Below are 19,886 nucleotides of genomic sequence, written 5' to 3'. Positions count from 1 at the left end.
GGAAGATGTCAGGGCTTCCCTTTGCAAATGTCCGCAGAGGCGTCGGGAGAAGGCTGGAAGGGGCAGGATCCTTTCATGGACCTGCACAGCCTCCTGATGGAGATCCAGGCTCTGCGGTTGCAACTGGAAAGGAGCATCCAAACCAACAGCATGCTGCAGAGCAGGCTCGAGGAACAGCTGGCGAAGGGGGCGGAGAAGGCACAGGAAGGAGCTCTCACTCTGGCTGTCCAAGCCCTGTCCATCCCTGAGCTGTCCCTTCAGCCCGACAAACACGGTACTGCACCTGCCTCTCCCCACTTCCTGAGCATGCAGCTCTGAGCATCTGTGTGTGACATGTGAACTTCTGAATGATGCCTTTGCCCCACAGAGGTGTCCTTCCATTGATAGCTGACACATTGTAGCCTAGGAACCAGGGGACCTGACTGCTAATTAATTAGCCATCACCTTTGGCAGAGTGATGTGGTCTGTCTGGGGCAGCTTCATTCTCAGGGAAGTGGAATTGGGACTTGCAGACAGCTTCAGTGGCTCTGGTGTTGCTCCTTCCTATCTATTTAGTCCTGCTCATGTCACTTTGATGCTGAAATTTCTTTTAGTTTTCCTCCTGCCTTTAGAAGGGAACCTAAACATCTTAATCTGGCTTTCAGTGTCTTTCAGGATCTGAAAAGCATCCTGATAGATTTAAAAAGTAGATATGTTTCACATTTGCGTGTGGGTTAATTGCCTAGCCTCAGAGAGGCTATAGGGGGTACCAGAAAGGGGGCCAGACACCTCTGCCACCCGCCCACCACAGGGTGTGGAGCAAACCAGTAAATGGTCAGGTGCAGAGCAGTCAGGCAGCCTATCCTCTTTGCTTTAGAAATGAAAAATGAAGGCCCAGAGAGCGGATGGTGCTTGCCCAAAGTGGCCCAGCAAGTAGGTGGCAGAGCTGACGCTAGAAACCATTTCTAGCTTTGAGTCCAGGGCTGTTCCTGAACCCCACCGGACCCTCTAGAGTCTTGGGTATCCTGGGATTGTCGTCCTGACACCCAGTATCGTGAATGTGTGTATCCCGTGGAATGAGGAATGCCAACATGCTTATAAGCAAGTATTGTATTAAAATTTGGACTTACTTTTACTTGGATACTTCTAGTTAAAAAAAGTAAAAATAAATCTCTTAGGGAGCACCTAGTCAGTCTGCCTTAGAACTTGAAGTGATTAGTTCATTCATTGAGTTCTCATTGATAAGGAACTTAACATTTAATCAAAGTGATGATGTAATATGAAAAATGAACAGAGAAAAAAAGTTCATGATTCTGCACATTCATCTTTTTTTTTTTTAACATTTATTAAGTATGAACATGAATTTATATTTTTCAAATTGGTTTTGTGTCATTCTGTGTCCTTTCTTTTTGTCCAATATTAAATCATACATGTTCCCCCTGCTTTCACATGGGCTTCCTAATGACTGTTGACAGGTAATTTGCAGTCACCAATCCATGACCCTGTTGATAAAGTGGTCTCTGATTTGGAGCCATAGAAGGCATCAATGTTAGTATGCTTTTTGCTGTTAAACAATATTCTTAGGAGAAAACCCTACCGGGGGAAATCTCAGAAGTTTGGAAAGGTGCCATGTTGCCGCCTTCTAAACGGTCTGTACATCAGCAGTGTACAAAGGTAGTGGTTTTTGCATGACTTCATCAGCCTTGGGCATTACTATTTTCAACATAGGTCTGTACCTGGCCCTTTTTAAGGCTTTGAGGAGATGGGATTTAGGAACCTGTGGGGTGGGCTAGGGGAGATTGGAGCAGGGAGAACAATTCTGTGCTTGGGGTGCCCAGGAAGGAGAGTTGGGTAGCTGAAGTAAGCAGGCCATCCAACAGCCTTTACCTGCTTTTGAAATTTGCTCAGAGGCAGCCCTCAGCATGCCTGGTCAGGAGGCATCCAGGAGAGTGTTCACAGTGCTGCCGCAGCAGGAAAGTTTTCTAATTTCATTGAGTCAAGATCAGAATTATATCATAAGCAGCAGCATCTCTTCCTTTGCAAAAGACTTCTCAGGTCTGTATTTAAGTGCATCTGTTATAAAAATTCTGTTCTAAAGGCTGATGTCTTTTGCTGAGAGTGATTCTTCTCGGGGCCAGCTCTGTGGAGCTGACCTGGCTCCCTGGCCTTAGGAATTGTAGCAGACCCTTGGGAGGTGCTGGAGTGCAATCAGCCCTCCTTCCAGTGTTGCAGAACTTGGACGGGGGTTCCTAAGCCCTGCCCTTGCTTGCTGTCTGCCACTGACATGGTGGGTTATGCTGAATAGATCACGTTCTATCTCTGCCCCTTGGTCTCCCCTTCCATGAAATCTGAATTACAATGTGTTCTGCCCACTGAGGTATTGAGTCCAATAGCTTTTCATATGTGAAAGTGCTTTCCAAATTAAAAAGTATTGCACAGGTCATCTGCACAGCATCTGTTGATTTTGCCTCCTTACAGTGTTGCAAATACATCAACCCCCAGATCCTTTTGTGGGTTACTCTCACCTCTAGCTTAGGTTAGTGTGGCAGTCTCCTGACCCACTCCTCCAGTACAAAATACAGACCTCAGCTTGACATTGCCTTGGCCAGAGCCTTTGAGTGGGTCCCTCAGTCCTCATGGTTCTGGCCTTGCATCCTGCTTTGTCCTTCCCTGCACCCTGGGCCTTGGGCCTATGAACTGCCCATTTCTCTCCGAGCGATGATTCTACTCTTTGTCCCACTGTCTGCCTTTCACCCGCCCATTGTGCTGCCTGGCATTTCTTTCCCTCCCTCTTACCATAGGTCAGTGTCAATCAGTCTCCAAACATAGGGTTTTAAAACAGGTATTAGCCTTTGGGAAGGCAAGTTGGGGGTAGTGCCCCTCATCTGAGCCCCAATAGCCTGTGTTTCCCTCCCTTCTCCTTGATCACACTGAATTAAAATTGCATGTTGACTTTTCTGCTGATGTATTTCTAGGGAATGGACTGAGCATGGTCACTCTGTCTCCCTGGTACCCCACACAGATGGGCCTGGCAGGACAGAGGCCCAGTGAAGATTCGAAGGAATGCTGTGTGTGTATGAATAAGTGAATGTGAGGTGCTTGACTGTGTTCTCATTCAGTTCTCTCTTGAATACTGATAACAGTGAAACTAACAGTTCTTATGTTTTGCATTTTGTAGATGGTGACAAATATCCCATGGAAAGTGATAATTCATTTGATCTGTTTGATTCCACCCAGGCAGTGACACCAAAATCAGGTACAAAGCTGAAGTCTGGGTAACTGTGGCAGCATTGGATGTGACAGTAAGACTTTTTAAATTGCAGAAAAGGGGCTCCCTGGTCCCAACTCAGGAGCGTATTGGCAAGGATTTGGGATTTCAGGTTCTCAGCATCTCCAGCTGGTGATCTCCTCCTCCAAGCCAGTTAATCCACTCCTAGGTGTTATCAACCTTAGAATGTCATTGGGTCCTGTTGCTGTAGATTAAACCTGTGACCACCTTTGTGAGGCTTTCAAAGGCCCTCCAGGATACAGCCCCAGTGGGCCTGTCCAACCTTATCCCTCACCCTGGTGTAGCCACACACAGGTCACCATCCTGTAGACAGGCCCACACTTTCCTCTCACGGTGACTTTTAGACCCCCTTTGTCCCACTCTTTGTCTGTAAAAATCTCGTTTCCTCAAGACTCATCATGAATGCACATTTCTCTGTGACATACCTTTGCTGCTGTCCCTGGTCAGAATGACTCATCATTAGTGTAATTCTTGCTATTTGCTCAATCAATCCAGCTCAAATGCTGCTCCTTCTCAGAAGCCTTCCCTGTTCTCTCCCTCCCTGTACAGATAATTGTTTTTCCTCTGCCTCTGATCCTTCATCACTCTGCTGTTACACCTTCTGCAGTGTCTGTGTTCTGATCAGACTGTGGACTACTGGAATACAGGCACCAGCTGGAGTCATCCTTGTGAATCTGGGGTCTTCTGCCGAGTGGGTGGTTGATAAGTGTCGGTTGAATTGACTTGAGCCTCTCCTACAAGATGACTCATAGCCCAGTGTGGGGTAATATACAGAGGTCCAGGAGCCAGGCGGCTTTTCCCCTCTGGGCTTGTGTTGGGTGACATTTGGGCACGAGGGCCTGTCCCAGACCTCCTAGCTAGCTTCAACATCATAAGCTCCTTGAGTGCAGAGTGTTAGCTGAAACAGATTTTACATCCTACCTCTCATGTTACAGTTTCAGAGACTCCTCTACTCTCTGGGAATGACACAGACTCCCTCTCCTGCAACAGTGGCAGCTCGGCAACTAGCACTCCGTGTGTGTCCCGCCTGGTCACTGGCCACCGCCTGTGGGCCGACAAGAGTGGCTGCCATGTCCTGGGCCTGATTGAGGACTATGAGGCCCTGCTCAAGCAGATCGGCCAGGGACAGAGGCTGCTTGCCGAAATGGACATTCAAACCCAAGAGACTCCCAGCGCTGCAAGTCAAGAGCTGGGAACAAAGGTAACCTGATCACAGAGCTAGAGGGCACAAGCTGCTCCCTGGGAGTGTCAGTGGAAGGGGTAGGGGAGTCAAATGGCGCAGTTGTCCTCAGTAGGACCCTGAGGAGAGGGACAGGAAGTGTGGCTCCAGAGAGCTCAGAGGTCAGGTCCAGTGTGGGGGACTGTTGGTGGTGGTTGCGTTTTGTGGGGGTCACGCCCTCTCTTCCTGTAACTGCTTCCTGGGCTCTGCTGTCTCGCTCCCATGACGGCTCTGTACATCTGATCTCTCATCCATTCTTCTCTCCATCTGCACCCCCGTGTGTCCATTCATCTGCCATCCACCTGGCTGTCACCCATTATGAAGTGGAATTAGTAGTTCAAAAGTCATGAAGTTTTTAGTGTTCTTGATGATACCCATTGCTGCATTACTTTCCAAAATGATTCTATCTCTGTTCATAAATGGATCGTTTGTCTCACTACATTTTTGTCTTTATTGAGCTTTTATTGTTGTTGTGTTTTTTTTGTTTTGAGACAGGATCTAGCTCTGTCGCCCAGGCTGGAGTACAGTGGTGTGATCATGGCTCACTGTAGCCTCGACCTGCTCAAGCAGTCTTCCTGCATCAGCCTCCTAAGTAGCTGTGACCACAGGCATGTGCCATCACCTGGCTATTATTTTAGAGACAGGGTCTCACTATGTTGCCCAGGCTGGCCTTGAACTCCTGGGCTCAAATGATCCTCCCAGCTTGGCTGCCCAAAAGTATTGGGATTACAGGCGTGAGCTATCATGCCTGGTCATATATATCTATATAATTTTTTTTTTTTCCTTTTCCCGATGGAGTCTCATTTCTGTCACCCAGGCTGGAGTTCAGTGATGTGATCTCCGTTCAGTGCAGCCTCCGCCTCCTGAGTTCAAGCGATTCTCATGCCTCAGCCTCTCCGGTAGCTGGGATTACAGGTGTCTGCCACCATGCCCAACTAATTTTTGTATTTGTAGTAGAAATGGGATTTCGCCATGTTGGCCAGGCTGGTCTTGAACTCCTGACCTCAGGTGATCCACCCATCTTGGCTTCCCAAAGTGCTGGAATTACATGCATGAGCCACTGTGCCTGGCTGAGATAATTGTATTTATAATGATTGTTTTGTCACTTTGATATCTAAAAAGTGTGTGTCTTTTTTTTTTTTTTTTTTTTTTTTTTAAATGGGTTTTTTTTTTTTTTTTTTTTTTTTTTTTTTTTTTTGAGACAGGGTCCGGCAGTATTACCCAGGCTGGGGTATGTGGCACGATTATGGCACACTGCAGCCTTGACCTCCTGGACTTAAGCAATCCTCCCATCTCAGCTTCCCAAGTAGCCAGGACTACAGGTGTGCTACACTGCCACACCTAGCTGATTTTTTATTTTTTGTAGAGATGGGATCTCACCATGTTGCCTAGGGTGGTCTCGAATTCCTGGGCTCAAGCAATCCTCCTGCCTTGGCCTCCCAAAGTGTTAGGATTGCAGGCATGAACCACTGTGTCTGACCTTGTTCTATTTTTGTATTTACTTTATTACTTATAAAAACAAATGCTTTTTTCATTTCTTCTTTTTTTGTGTTTCTCCTTTTCGGAGTCACATACTTAGTTTTCTTATGTCCTTGATACCTCCCAATTTGAGTTTGCTCTGCCAGCAGAGAGGGTGAAAGAGACTTTACAAGGCCCTGATATCATATGCACTACAGCAGGGCCATTTAACAGGGACCACTGAAGACAAAACCATTTATTGCTTGCTGCTGGTGTCATTTGCTCTGGGGGGTGGGGGGCGTCTCTGTGGGCTGCTGAACAGTGAGAATAGCCCTCCCACAGATCCTTTACTTGGAGTAGTAACTGTAGTTAATGTTGGTGGTTATTAATCATAGTTATTGATTGGGCTAAAATCACCACTGAAATTCTCTCATAATCTACAATTCGCCAGTCTGTAAGAACAATAAATTGGTGTTACGTGGCACCAGGCTTTTGCTCAGCATGTGAAACAGAAGCCCTACAGTCTGGAGATTTATGCTGCATGTTAAGTCTTGCTTGTCCAAAATCTTTTTCACGACTGCATATAAAGGCCTTCATATCCCCCCTGTGTAGGGTCCACACCTGGTACCACTTAGCAAGTTTGTGAGCAGTGTGAGCACAGCCAGGCTGACCCTGGAAGAGGCCTACAGGCAGCTGACACGCCTCTGGAGAGTCTCTCTACCCTCGGATGGCCAGTGCCCTCTTCACTGTAAGCAGGTAGGTGGTGACACATGATTCAGAGGCTCAAGGATGCCACTGGGGCCCGTGTCTCAGTTTCCTCCATGCCAAGCCCAGGACCTGGCCCATAGCAGATGTGCCCACCATTTGGGATATGTATTGGGGAGGAGATGGCACTTTTTGCCATGGCTTCACTGTGTTCTTAATTGATCTGTCCCACACTCCTGTAGCCCTGACCTGTCTGAGCACATCTTTGTTGAGTAGAATTCTGTCCGTGTTCTGCACATGAAGAAACTCCAACTCCGGCAGCCAAGGCCCTTGGTCAGGGTTAGAGCTTGAAGTCCCAGTTTGTCCTCACAGACTAGCTCATTCTTTTTTACTCATCATTCATCCCTTTTATAGATGCCTTTCTTGGAACCTTCTAATTCCTATCAATGGTTTTCATCATCATCTTTTTCTTTTTCTGTTTTTTTGTTTTGTTTTGTTTTCGAGATGGAGTTTTACTCTTGTTGCCCAGTCTGGAATGCAATGGTGCTATCTTGGCTCACTGCAACCTCCACCTCCTGGGTTCAAATGATTCTTCTGCCTCAGCCTCCCGAGTAGCTGGGATTACAGACATGTGCCACCACGCCCAGCTAATTTTTTGTATTTTTAGTAGAGATGGGGTTTCTCCATGTTGATCAGGCTGGTCTCAAACTCCCAACCTCAGGTGATCCACCCGCTTTGGCCTCCCAAAGTGCTGGGATTACAGGCGTGAGCCACAGTGCTCAGCCTTATCATCATATTTGAGTGGAACTTGTTCAAAATCTGTTTTAACTACTTAGGCTGCAAACCAGGAGTCAGGGAGAGTAGAAGCTGTCCCCTGATTTCTGTGTGTGGGATGTGTGGGATACATGTGGTATCATGACAAGGTGAGTGCCCACTCTGGCTAATCCAAGAAACCTCCTTGGAAGAAGGGATATGCAGGTTAAGGAAGAGTTAGAACTCTCTGCTTGGTGGCCTGATAGATATTTGCCCCTTTGTTTATCTAACCTGTAAGTTCTTGCCAAAGGCCAGCAAAAAGGCAAAAGGGAAATTTACATTTTGTGTCATTATCTCATTTAGTTAACCCCATTTTGACAGCTCTCAGGTCTCTTAAACATGACCATGAAGTAGCTGGTTGGGCAGCCCTCTGCTCTGAAGGTCCTCATGAGCATGTCCTAAGATTTCCCTCTTGGGACCCTGGGGACAAAGTTTGGATGCACGAAGCTCAGGGAAGTTCATAACTGTTCATTCCATAGAAAAATCTTTTTTTCCACCCACGTTTAGCTGGTGCCAGTATCAGGTGAAAGACAGAGTGTCAGGGAGGAAGGCTGGGACTCACTGGGGTCCAGCCCCACATTGGTCTTTCCCTTCTTCTATTTTTTTTTTTTTAAGATGGGGTTTCACCATATTGGTCAGGCTGGTCTCGAACTCCTGACCTCAGGTGATCCGCCCACCTCAGCCTCCCAAAGTGCTGGGATTACAGGTGTGAGCCACCGCGCCAACCTTTCCCTTCTTCTAATCCATCAAGCCCTTTTCCATCTTACGCTTAGGTGACACAGATGGCCTGGACTGTCCCATGTCCTGCTCCTGGCTGGCTCCTTCTCACCTTTCAAGTCTTAGCTTAAATATTACCCCAGAGTCAGAGAGGGCTCCCTGATTCCTCCATCATAGCCTCCTCTTCTGTTTCATCATGGCCTTTTCAACAAATTATAATTGTGTATATGTTTAATGTCTGTCTTCCTCTATTTTCCTTCAGAGGACAGTGTCTGTTTTATTTATATTTTTGAGTGAACCAGTGATTTTTTTTCTGTACACCCAAACTAGTACCTGCCTCATATGATTTTAACATAAACATGTCTGAACCAAACAGTTGACCCTTAATGCAGTGTTTTTGTCCTTAGCACATAGTAGTAACTGTTGAATCAACAGAATACAGCTCACACACATACACACACATATATATATAATATATTATGTGTACATACACACACAAATTATAGCCACATTGATTTTCCCCTGCTTGCAAATCGTTCCAGGAATGGTTGGTGCTCCTGAGTGCCGCTTTCCTTCCAAAGGTTTCTTGAGTAATTGATTATGCTCACTTTGATGTCATGGAATCGTGAAGCCAGAAAAAGGACCTTTGAGATGCTCTCATATGGTTGCTGGGCTACAGACCCCCTGTGTGGTGTTAAATTGCCTGTAACCACTTTTCTGTCACTTCTGTGTTTTATACAGTGCCTTTGCTTGGTGTGAAATGTGTGTAATGCTGATTTCTGAGTTTTCACCAGCAACCCAGGGGTTTTGAACTACCTGGTGTTTTCTCTTGAGTGTTATTAATTGCCTTTTGCATTTAGTATACCATCCCATGCAGTCTGGACTACTCTGGAAAGTGTGTATCATGTGCACCAGTTGTGTGGAGGGATACAAATGTACACACATACTTGCTTATAATAATTTTTTTAAATGGAGAATAAACAATAATAAAACAGGCTACATATAGTAGTGGGAGGGGAGAGATTAGAGTAACAGACAGGAGGTAGATTTCTCTGAATAGACTTTGTTTTGTAGATTTGACTTTGCAACTGTATAAGTGTATTACATAATTATAAAAAAAATTGAAATGAGAAAACAGTTTCTAAAAATTCTTGGCAAGATGAAACAGACCTTACTGTATGTGGCATTATAGGCATAACAGCACAAAAAGGAAACATTTTAATGACTAAAACAGTAGTTTGACCACACATTTCTAGTAGAAATATTCTAAGGGCAAGAAAAAATTTAAACTCTTCTCAATGGTTATATAGTTAGTAATAATGTTGATATTCTGAATTATTGTATTTCTCTTGTAAGACAATACAACCTTTAATTTTATTGGGAACTATTTTTACTGTGAGGAAAAAGAGATATGAAATCAAAGAAATAACCCTGTAATCCTAAATTTGAATAGCAGATATCAGTATGAACTTGTGATGTATTATCCATTAAAAAAAATTTATGAATGTTCTCAACATATAATACTCTAGAAGCCATGTCTGTTCTAGTACCAGTGAGCACCCTTGATGCCCAAATTATGGTTTCTAGATACCTTTGCCCACTAAAAGGAACTAGGGTTTCTTGCAGAAATGGCTTGCTGCCAGGTTTGGGGCAGGAAATGTATAGTATGAACCTGGAACATATTTTATCCTAGTGAGAAAGGATCCAGCATGAGAAAAGAGGGAGAGAACCCCATGGATTTAGAATGTTTCCCAAAGTGTGGGCCCTGGATCTGCAGCACCTGCATCACCTTCAGAATGCACCTTCTTAGGCCTCACCCCAAACCTACTAAATCAGGAACTGTTGAGAGTGCACCCCAGCAGTCTGCTTTTACAACCCTCTAGGTAGGTTTGAGAACCACTGGATTAAAAGAAACTTAAACGACAAACAGATGCCAAACGTGGGTCTTATTTGCATCCTGAATTGAACCAATTTTTTCGAAAAAGAAAATTATGAAGCTCTCAGGGAGTGTTCACTGACCGTATTTGGTGATACTAAGGAATTATTGCCTTTTTTTTTTAGGTGTCATAATGATATTGTGATTTTTTTTTTTTTTTTTTTTAAGAATCTTTTTATGGCTGGGATGGTGGCTCATGCCTGTAATCCCAGAACTTTCAGAGGCCAAGGTGGGAAGATCACCTGAGGCCAGAAGTTCGAGAGCAGCCTGGGCAACATAGTGAGATGCTGTCTCTATTTCAAACAAACAAACAAAAAAAAACAACTTTTTCTTCTTGAGAGATGTAAAAAATTTTATAGATGAAATGATATGATTGGCTTCTAGGGTTGGTTTCAGAATCATCTTGGGGAGAGGATGGGCAGGAATTTCGTAGATACAAGTGTGGCCATGAATTGATCATTGCTGCAGCTGTATAGGCACTTGGGGATTCATTATCCACTTCTTTCTACTTTTGTAAATGTTTGAGATTTTTCACCATGAAAAAACGAGCAAAAATTCCTGTCCATGAAGTCAGGCAGAACACTGACGCAGAAGCCTGAGGCCTCCTGGGAAGGGGTGGCTTCCAGCGCTGCAGCTCTGTGGCCCTTGGGAGGGGTTGTTCTGGTGAGTTTCTGCGGACACCAGGCACACTGCTTACACCCAGCGTTTCATTTGATCCCTTGAGGAAATCTTGAAGGATTTAGACATGATTCTTCCCATTTTCCAGTGGTAGGAATGGAAAATCCAAGAGGTTAAGTGACTTGCTTCAGCGTCATAGAGCTGGGGAGTGCTGGAGCTGTGCTTTGAGCCCCTGCTGTTGTTACCATGGTATATCCATCCTATAAAAATGAAGATTTGAATCCAGGGGAATAACAGACATGTAAACAATTAAAATTCCCTGTTTTAAGTACTGGATAGAATATGTACAGGGTGTTATGAGAGCACCAGTGAAAATTAGCCCACTGTGAGTGGGTACATGGTGTCACAGCTCCGGCTCTGCGCCAGACACTGGTGGTTAGAGGGAGGAAATGAGCGTGTGGTCAGTACAGAAAGCAAACAAGTAAAGGACCAGTCACTCCAGTGTGCTGTGACATGGGCGGTGATGGGGAGACACTGAGGCCCTGGGGCACCCAGTGTAGCAGCAGCCAGCCTAAAAGAAGTGCCAGGTCAACTTCCTGGAAGAGGCGACACCTGAGCTGACTTTAGAAAGCGGAATGGGTCAGTCAGGCTGAGTTTGAAATGATCATTCCTGCTGTCTTCCACTGTCTCATGTGAGTCTCACTCGACTGCAGTGTGATAGCTGGGTCAGGGATTATTATTCTGATTTTACAGATGTGGGACTAAGGCTTTGACTGTAGAGAGACTTTGTCCTGGAATGTGTGGCCTTTAGAGCCATGACCAGAACCTAAATCTTCGTGGGCTCTTAGCCCCAAGGAAAAGAATCAAAGCAAACCTAATGTTTAAAATTAGGATCTGTTTGGGAAGAACTGTTGAAGTCCTTGTACCTGACATGACTGGTTAATCTTAAAAGTAGGTTAAGTCAGAGAATCAAAAAATGATACGTACCTTAAACATTTTAGTTTAACTTAAAACAGATAAATGTACATTCATTTGCCATGCTTTTGATGTAGGGCCAGGGCCTTTTCTTTGAATATGGGTCTTCTGATTGGAGTTTCACATCTTCTTTCTTTCATAAACTGCATCCATAATGTATGTCTGTCACTTTGAATTTCTGTTTCTTTAAGATGAAGAGAAAACTTAGACACTTGCAAAGCAATTTGAATATGGAATTCTTCTAGACTGTGTTCCTCCCACATCTTTTATAGTTGTCTCACCCACACCTAATTTGCCAGAAACGTGTTTTTTAGTGACTTGCTTTTATCAAGTCTTTCCTGAAGCATATGTTAGTTTTCATACAACCAGTTCTCTCTTTTAATACACATATTTCATGGGCTTACTTAATATTTAATTAAATTATGCAATTTGATTACAAGTACAGCTACCATAAACAAGTTTGGGAACAAACTGAAGTGACTCTTCCTGAGCTGACAACTCACCGTGTCTCCTGTTGGGAGCAGAAGTGTTTTGGTGCAGCAGAGAGCAGCCTGTGCCAGGGCACTTTCCTGACAGATAGGGAGTGTCTTTCCTCTGTGAGCTGGTTTGGTGGAGACTGGCTGAGAGGGCTCCACCGTGTGTGTATTTCACCTCAGAGCACTGAGGACTCTGGTTTTGCCACCCATCCACAGTTTACTCTGCAAAACCAAAAGTTTCTCCAAATGGAGCATACTTTTCTGTTAGAAATAGATGCTTGGTGCAGCAACAAAAAATTAGCACTGAGACAAAGGATTTTTTAGCAATGCAGTTTTTACTTCCTGAACTGCAGGAAGGGTACCCTCGCTAGCCATTGTGCCATGAGAGTACAATGAACAAAGGAAAGGCAGACAAATTTATCCCTTACACATTTGGGGTTGTTCTTACTGCTGTGTTTGATTTCCATTGGTTGGAGCCAGACCTCACAATTTAAACTGAAACATGATTGACTAATAACTTAAAACTTTTTTAAACAGGTAAAAGCAGTGGAGAGCTGGGACATGCCTGTGAGCACGTCCAGCACAGATATCTTGGTTAAAGTACAAGGATACAGAATGTACTACGTGCCTGTAAGCATGGCATGTCTAACAGCTACATAGAATAGGGCTTAACAGACTTATTAGCACACTTATGATTTATTTTTTGACAAGAAAGGAAACTTTAAAAAGGAACTTTTCTACTTCCCACATCTTCTAATAATACTTTTATATGATCTTTTTAAGATTTAGACATGGAAAAGTTTTTAAAATCAGCATTATAGTTTTTTTCTTTTTAAACTCAATTTGAAATCATATCTCATGGAGATAATTGCTGTTAACATTTTGATGACATCTATGGATGTGGACATTTATATTCAGTTTTGTGGAACAGGAATGCCTTAGATACAGGATGTGTTGTTCTGGGCTCTTTTGTCACTAATTGTGATCATTTTTTGATATCAATATATAGAGCTCTACAACATCATTTTTAGTTGTTGCAAAATTATTGTATTATATATAAGTACCATAATTTATCCAGATCAATACTGATCAAATCAGGTTATGTTTTCCTACCATGAACAATACTGAGACGAACATCCTTGTATATAGGCATCTTCTTGTGCTTATGTTGTTATTCCTTGGGGTAAATGCCAAAGTGTAGAACTGTGGAGGACAAAGAGTTAAGTGCATCTTAGTTTGGTGGATCTTGCCAAGGCGTTCTTGCTGGGCCATGCCAACCTGCACTTCCACCACAGGTCATGAGGTCTTTCCCCTTACCTTCAGTGGGTTTTGTCCAAATTTGCCCTTTCCTGCTTATTTCCATTCAAATATTTTTGCTAGTGAGGTTGAGCATTTTTTCATATGGCTTTGTAATCCTTCCTATGTAATATGACGTTTTATGTTCTTTGTTCATTTTTCTAATTTATTTTTTCTCGAGATTGGAGAAATGAAGACAGAGATTACTAAACTACATAAAAAATTGTTTGAACAAGAAAAGAAGTTGCAAAACACTGTGAAGCTTTTGCAGCTGAGCAAGCGCCAGGAAAAAGTCATCTTTGATCAGTGTGAGTGAGTGTGGGGGTGACCGCTCTGCCTGCCTTCCTGCCTCCAAGGGCTCCCAGTTCAGCCCTGGATTACCCACTCTGGAGCCCAGATTGTTTGTAATCATGCCTCTCATTTGTGGGTTTCTTTTCACACTCCATCCTTCTGACTCACATGGACAAGTGTATTCACTTAACATACCTTTGTAGAGCGGCCCCTTGGTGCCAGGGACTGTCATCTCACTGGGAGGCAGTCGTGTGGCATGTGCAGTGATGGGAAGATGCAGCACACTGGGGTGGGTCTGGGGTGGCCATCACTCCGTCCCAGGGAGGTGGGCATCTTAGACAAAGTGACCTCTTAACTGAGTGTGAAGGGAGGGGTAGGCATCGTCAGATGGAATGTGGAGTGGCCGTCCAGCGGGGAGGAGTGTGGAGAGAGGTACAGAGGCAAGAAATCGCTTTTCTATGTCAGAAACCAGAAACAGTGCCTCTCAGTGGGGTAAGGGCTGCAAACAGTGGATTGAGGCGGGAGGGATTGGGGATCAGGGAGTGCTTCATGAAAGACTGTAGGTGGCAGCTCAGGGCAGAGGATTGACTTGTTACATCTGTGTGCAAGAATGGCTCATTGGTGGCTGCTTCACCAGTGAGGAGGAGGCCGACTCCCTAGTCAGGCAGGAAAGAAGGCCCTTGGCCATGACACTGGGGATCCAGAGGAGGGCATGGATTGGAGAAATACTTCTCAAGGCAAATGCTGAGACTCGGGGTCGGTGAGGTTGAGTAACTTTTGTAAGGTCAGTCCCATTTCCGATCTAACCACTTTGGAGATTGTTTGGGAGCAGCTCCGTTTCCCGGTTTAAACCCTCAGCACTCCCTCCTGCTGCATGTTTAGAGGAGCAGGCGGCGGCTGAGTTTCCGTTAGTGCCTGTTGGTAACATGGCACCGGCCAAGCCTGCACTGCCTGCGTGTCAATTTCCCTGTCATAGGAGAACTGCTGACTGTAACACTTTCTCTCTGAGGTGCCAGCCTGCCTTGTGCGTCTCTCTCATCAAAGTCCAGCATTTCTGAGAAGCACAGAACAGAGATTATTGCCAAGTAGGAGTTCTCCTTAGCCACACCTGGGCACCTTCTGAAAATAGACTCTGTGAGACTGGCAGCGTTTGAACTGCAAAAGAGAGAAGCTCAGCCACTGAGCAGGCACTGAGTTTCTGTTCTTTGCCCCTCATGCCAGTCTCGGGACAGAGGTGAACAAGACAGTCTTTGCCAGTGAGGGTTGTGGGCTTAATGTAGGAGACACAGAGCTTAGCTGTAGGATGGTGTGCTGAGTACATCCTAGGAGACCTGAGAGGTGGTTCAAGACTGACTGGTTCTCAAGGGATGACTAGGAGTTCATCAGACAGCGAAGGGGCAGGAAGAGGATCCTGGCAGATGGCCCTGTGGCCTTGCTGCTGTGCTCCCAGGGGCGAGAGAGAACCGAGTGCTCAGGGACATGCTTAGGATATGCAAAGGGTTTTCCTGTGGGAGATGAGTGAGAGGGGTAAGCAGGAACCAGGTTTCAAGGAACCTTGTGGACAGGACTCCAGGATGAGCAGCAGGGACTGGCGGGGTCCATGTGTGTATTAGAAGATCCCATGGCTGAGCTTGGAGGGGCTAGGAGGCCGGGAAGACCTCTTTGGGGGCTGCAGCAGTCTCGCGGGTGGGCAGTGGTTCAGGACTGTCGGGGAGAGGGGATGGTTTTGAAAGACTGTAGGGAAATCAACCTGGCAGAGTGGCAGATGTCTCTGGGGTTTGGTTGAAGACTTTGTGTCCCTCATAGAGAACCTGGAGGGAGACAGTGCCCGTTGTGGTCATGTTAAGGCAGCTGTGGAGTATTTGGGTTAGATACTTGGGTGGGAGGCGATGCTCTGCATAGGTTTAGGAAAAGGCAGAACTCTCTGCATTGGCACCTCTCCTCCTCAGCAGCTTACGGCCCTGACCAGTCACAGGGCAGGTAGCTAACCCTGTTGACAGGTGAGGAAATTGCAGAAGTAGGTTCAGATGGGTTGATTACCGTGGGAGGTCAAAAGGACAGAACCCAGGCCCCCTGTGTCCTAGGTCAGAAAGCATGGAATTATTGATTGAATCTCTACTGTCCTATGTGACCTGCATTCGACTAAAACCCTAAGCTTTAGATTCCTCATCTCTAACTGGAGATACAAATTCCAAAGGACTCAGACTAGAGAGTTGGGCCTGGGTTCAATAGCAGCTTTATAAAAAGCACCCCAGTTTTCTTATCTGTAAAATAAGGATGATAATGCTACCTAAACTATACTGTACTTAGCACAGTCCCTGGCACAGAGATGAGGCTCAACCAGTCTCTTCCCCTCTCTTTCCATTAGGCCGACCAAATCCTACGCATGGAGGTGGCAAATCATTCCTAGTAAGAGGAACCACAAATGTCTCGTAGCATTTCCCCGCCTGAGCTGGTGTTGCCCCTCCATATCTCCTAGGCCTGGCACAGAGCAGGCTTGACCAGAGCAGCGTGAGGGGCTTGCCCCAGGCAGCACAGTTGGTGCCTGACCCAGGGCTGGCAACTCCTCCTGTGCCAGGCTCTGCACCTCGTTCCGAGGAGTCAGGTCCTCGGCAATTCTCCAAGCCCTGTGGACCTCACTGACCTGCTCTGGGTCTAAAGGGACTAGGTGAAAGTTGGTGTAGCACCTCCTCTTCCTCTGTCGCCCCGTGGTGATGGGGAAGAGCAAACACCAGGGCTGATTTTTGCCTGGTCAAGCTGACACCAGACCTTCTCTCAGAGTCTACAGGGAAAAGTAAGGAAAGGGCATCCCAGTGGGACGCTGAGAGTCCTGATGCCCTGGGGCCACTCACTGGCCACGTGACCTGGAACCAGCTACCTCACTTCGAAGCCTCAGGTCCTCATTTGCAAAGCGAGGGTGGTACTTCTGCCCCATAGGGTGGGGGGATATTCAGTTGGAAACCACTTGTCACCAGGGCAACCCTGCTCCACTCAGGTCGGTACCTTCTTCCCTGCACCCTGCCAAGGTGGGAAGAACTGTGGACTGAGCTAGGCAGGCCTGTGTATGAGTCCCATCTCTGCGCTGGGGCCAGTGTAGATTTGGGACAAGTCCTTCAGCGCTGTGTCCCTTGATCTTTTCCTTGAAGTGGGGATTTCTGTACGTTGAAATGTGACAGTGCTGTTCAGGTGTAGGAGTCCCCTCAAAGCTTGAGCCAGATGATCCTTATTTCTGCCATAAGCTTTGTTCTCTAGGTACATATAACGTTCTTTCACAATTATCTCTAACCTCCACAGCTGTGATACTTAATCCTTTCTGGGTCACAGGCCCCTGGGTAAATCTGGAGAAAGCTATGGCCTCTCTCTGGAGAAATGCAGACATCTAGACCACACCCACATTTGCACACAGTGTCTGAGGATTTAGGACTGACTCCCCAAGCATATCCATGGCCCCATGTCAAGAACTTCTGCCCTGCAGCAGAGGTTGGTTGGGGTAGAGAGGCAGTGGCCACCTCTGAAAGTTGTTTTGCTTAGCTAAAAACAAAGTCCACACCGTCCCCAGTGTCACAGATTGCAAATAAACTCCATTACCTCCAGAGGGGAATTTCTGTGAGGCAAAAAATACAGATTTTCTCAAGGGCACTACACAGCTCCTATTCTGAAGAAGCCACCGGGGAGTTGGGCTGTGTGTGTTGGGCATGAGTCTGGGACAGCCTCTGGCACTGTTGGCTAAAGGCGTGGCTCTAGAAGCCTTTGATGTTTCCCGTGTGGGGAGTAAGCTGATTTTCTGACCCTCACCCAGCCCTGCTGAGAACAGATTCCCTGTCAGGCTCAGAACTCTGATCAAGAGGGGCATTCTTGCTACTGCTGGCATTTGTGTCGGACAAGAAGAAGCCTGAAGGAAGAAGCCACCTTACTTTACAGTTGCTCCTGAAAGCCGGGGCTTGCCCGCTCCTTCCAGGAATTCAGATACAGTGGGGATCCATCTAGTACACTGCTCTGGGCGTCAGTGTCGTCAGGGAGCTCTGAAACCATCCCACCCAACCAGCTCCTGTCCAGGCAGAATGTGACTTGCCCAGGGGAAGCAGGCAAAGGAGAAGCAGCACGCCCACGATTCTTTCTTCCAGGCCTTTCAGAGCTGGCTCTAAGAGCTGCTTGGTAAAAACCTGGCTTGGTAGGACTTGGATCCCCATATGTGGGTTTGCCTGATCAAGGCACAGTCCCTTCTCACAGCTGCTTCCCAGAGGGCCTAGGAAACCAAAGGGTGCTGGGCAGGCCCAGGCCTCTACCCTCCCAGTGCCGTTGCCCTCCCTGGCCCACAGAGGTGAACCTGAGGGATACCTGGGAAGCCAGCTAGCCGTGCAGAGCTGTGATGGTGTCTTCTGTGAAATGCCATAGCATGCGTTAGCCTCTGCATCGCTGTCAGGTGGTGGCTTTTCAGGGCCTTCAAGAGGTGTTGTTGATGGGTTATTTGGTCTGGGGTATGTGATGGGTCAGGTGCGGCCTTCGTACCTCCCTCTGGTCTGGATGCTTCAGACCACATGTTGTCCACATGTCTGAGCCCTTTGGGGTGGGGCTTATCTTCCCTGCACTTGGCTTTCACACTGCTCTCCTGGACATGCACGCCCCTAATCATCACATTCTTTGCTCTCTCCTCAGTGGTCGTAACCCACAAAATCCTTCGGAAGGCCAGAGGAAACCTGGAGGTATGCCCTTTGAGTCTTGTCACTACAGGCCATGTGGAAGGTTGGGTGGGGTGCAGGCCTATAAAGGACCTCTTGAAAAATGAAGGTGCAGGTGGAACCAGGGGACATGTCCTCCTCGGAGAGTTGTGTGTTTTTCCCAGCAGTGCATGAAAAGTTGTGTTTTATCATGCCATATCGCGAGTAGGGGTTCTAAATTTTAAGTTTGTATGCTATTTTTACCAGTAAGAAGTACAGCAAACAGTGCTTGGCACATAGTAGGCATTTGATGCATATTTCTTGAATGAATGAATACAGTATGATCTCATCGTCATTTTATTCAGTAAATATTTACTCATCAAACAGTATGTCTTTGAAAGCACTTTCAGAATAACAATCTCGCATTTACCTCTGTCAGGGATCTGACTTCAGAAACCTCTACTGGACTTAAAATTCTCCTTTTTTCCCCTCCTTTTCCTAGCTTAGGCCCAGGGGTGCCCATCCAGGAACATGCAGTCCCAGCAGACCAGGCTCCTGAGGAGAACTTTCAGCCAATAAAGGTTGTGCTTCCCCCACTGAGCTCGCGCTGTCTCTTTCTTCCAAGTGTGGTTCCTATTTATTGAGGAAGAAAGAGCTGTCTGGCCAAAGGAAGTCTATTTTTTCCCTTCGTGTTTTCTCTCTGAAAGTTGGCTTGAGAGCTGTCGTCAGAAAGGTTCATATACTCCACAGCTGGGTGGTAAAAGGCCTCAGGCTCTTGGATGCTGCATTTCAGATCTGGGGCAGGCACCGGAGCCGAGGCTGTGCGCCTTGGTGGGCTTCAGGTCTTCCCCTGGCTTTGCTTAGTACTCAGCCAGTGCTGCAGTTTGAAGATTCTCATTAAATGATTCATTTCATTTCACCTTGATGATTCAGTTGTTGTGTGGAGACTCAAAGCCCAGGTCCCAAAATCCCAAGTGGGACTGGCCAGGGTTCCATGAGTCGCATGACTCAGTGCCGAGCTCGCTCAGGTGTCCAGAGAAGCCAGCCCCGTGCAGTGTGGCCGTGCGCATGGCGTGTGCTCGGCATCTCACAATCTGCTGGACAGCAGCCCTTGCTGTGGTGCCATTCCCAGCTTAGCAAAGAGCAAAGTGAGGCCCAGAGCTGGGACATGGCATTTGCATTGTTCCCATGATGACTGGGGTGTATCGTCAGCCGTCCACATCGCTGCCTCTGACCAAGATGCCCCAGCCAAAACACTTTAGCGGCTTCCCGCTACCCTCTGATCCAAGCCTGAGCCCATAACAAGGTTTACAAGCCTTGCTGGCACCTCCAACTCCTCTCCCTTCCTGCCTCCTCCCTCTCCACTTTGTGTTCTGTGCAAATGGAACAGTGTTCTCCCCAGCCTAACCGAGGCTGCGCCCTCTTGGACTCCCACCCTTTTTCTTTCTAGTTAGCT

General features: G+C 46.5%; 1 protein-coding gene across 3 annotated transcripts in view; it reads left to right on the top strand.

The window, feature by feature from the left end:
• Positions 1–19,349, top strand: part of CDK5RAP2 (CDK5 regulatory subunit associated protein 2) — a 199,379-nt gene extending 180,030 nt beyond the window's left edge. For all 3 annotated transcript variants that reach the window (XM_017503288.2, XM_017503290.2, XM_017503287.2), the window contains 7 exons: positions 38–274; positions 3,158–3,235; positions 4,204–4,469; positions 6,558–6,701; positions 13,663–13,789; positions 18,429–18,475; positions 18,933–19,349. In XM_017503288.2, the coding sequence (XP_017358777.1) occupies positions 38–274; positions 3,158–3,235; positions 4,204–4,469; positions 6,558–6,701; positions 13,663–13,789; positions 18,429–18,475; positions 18,933–18,989 (956 nt within the window). In that variant the 3' untranslated portion in view covers positions 18,990–19,349. The remainder of the gene's footprint in view (positions 1–37; positions 275–3,157; positions 3,236–4,203; positions 4,470–6,557; positions 6,702–13,662; positions 13,790–18,428; positions 18,476–18,932) is intronic.
• The last annotated feature ends 537 nt before the right edge of the window (positions 19,350–19,886 follow it).

The sequence above is a fragment of the Cebus imitator genome, unplaced genomic scaffold (genome assembly GCF_001604975.1).
Source record: "Cebus imitator isolate Cc_AM_T3 unplaced genomic scaffold, Cebus_imitator-1.0 Scaffold309, whole genome shotgun sequence".
NCBI classification, from domain to species: Eukaryota; Metazoa; Chordata; class Mammalia; order Primates; family Cebidae; genus Cebus; species Cebus imitator.
The sequence above is the reverse complement of the archived record's forward strand: the minus strand, read 5'-3'. Positions and strand labels throughout refer to the sequence as shown.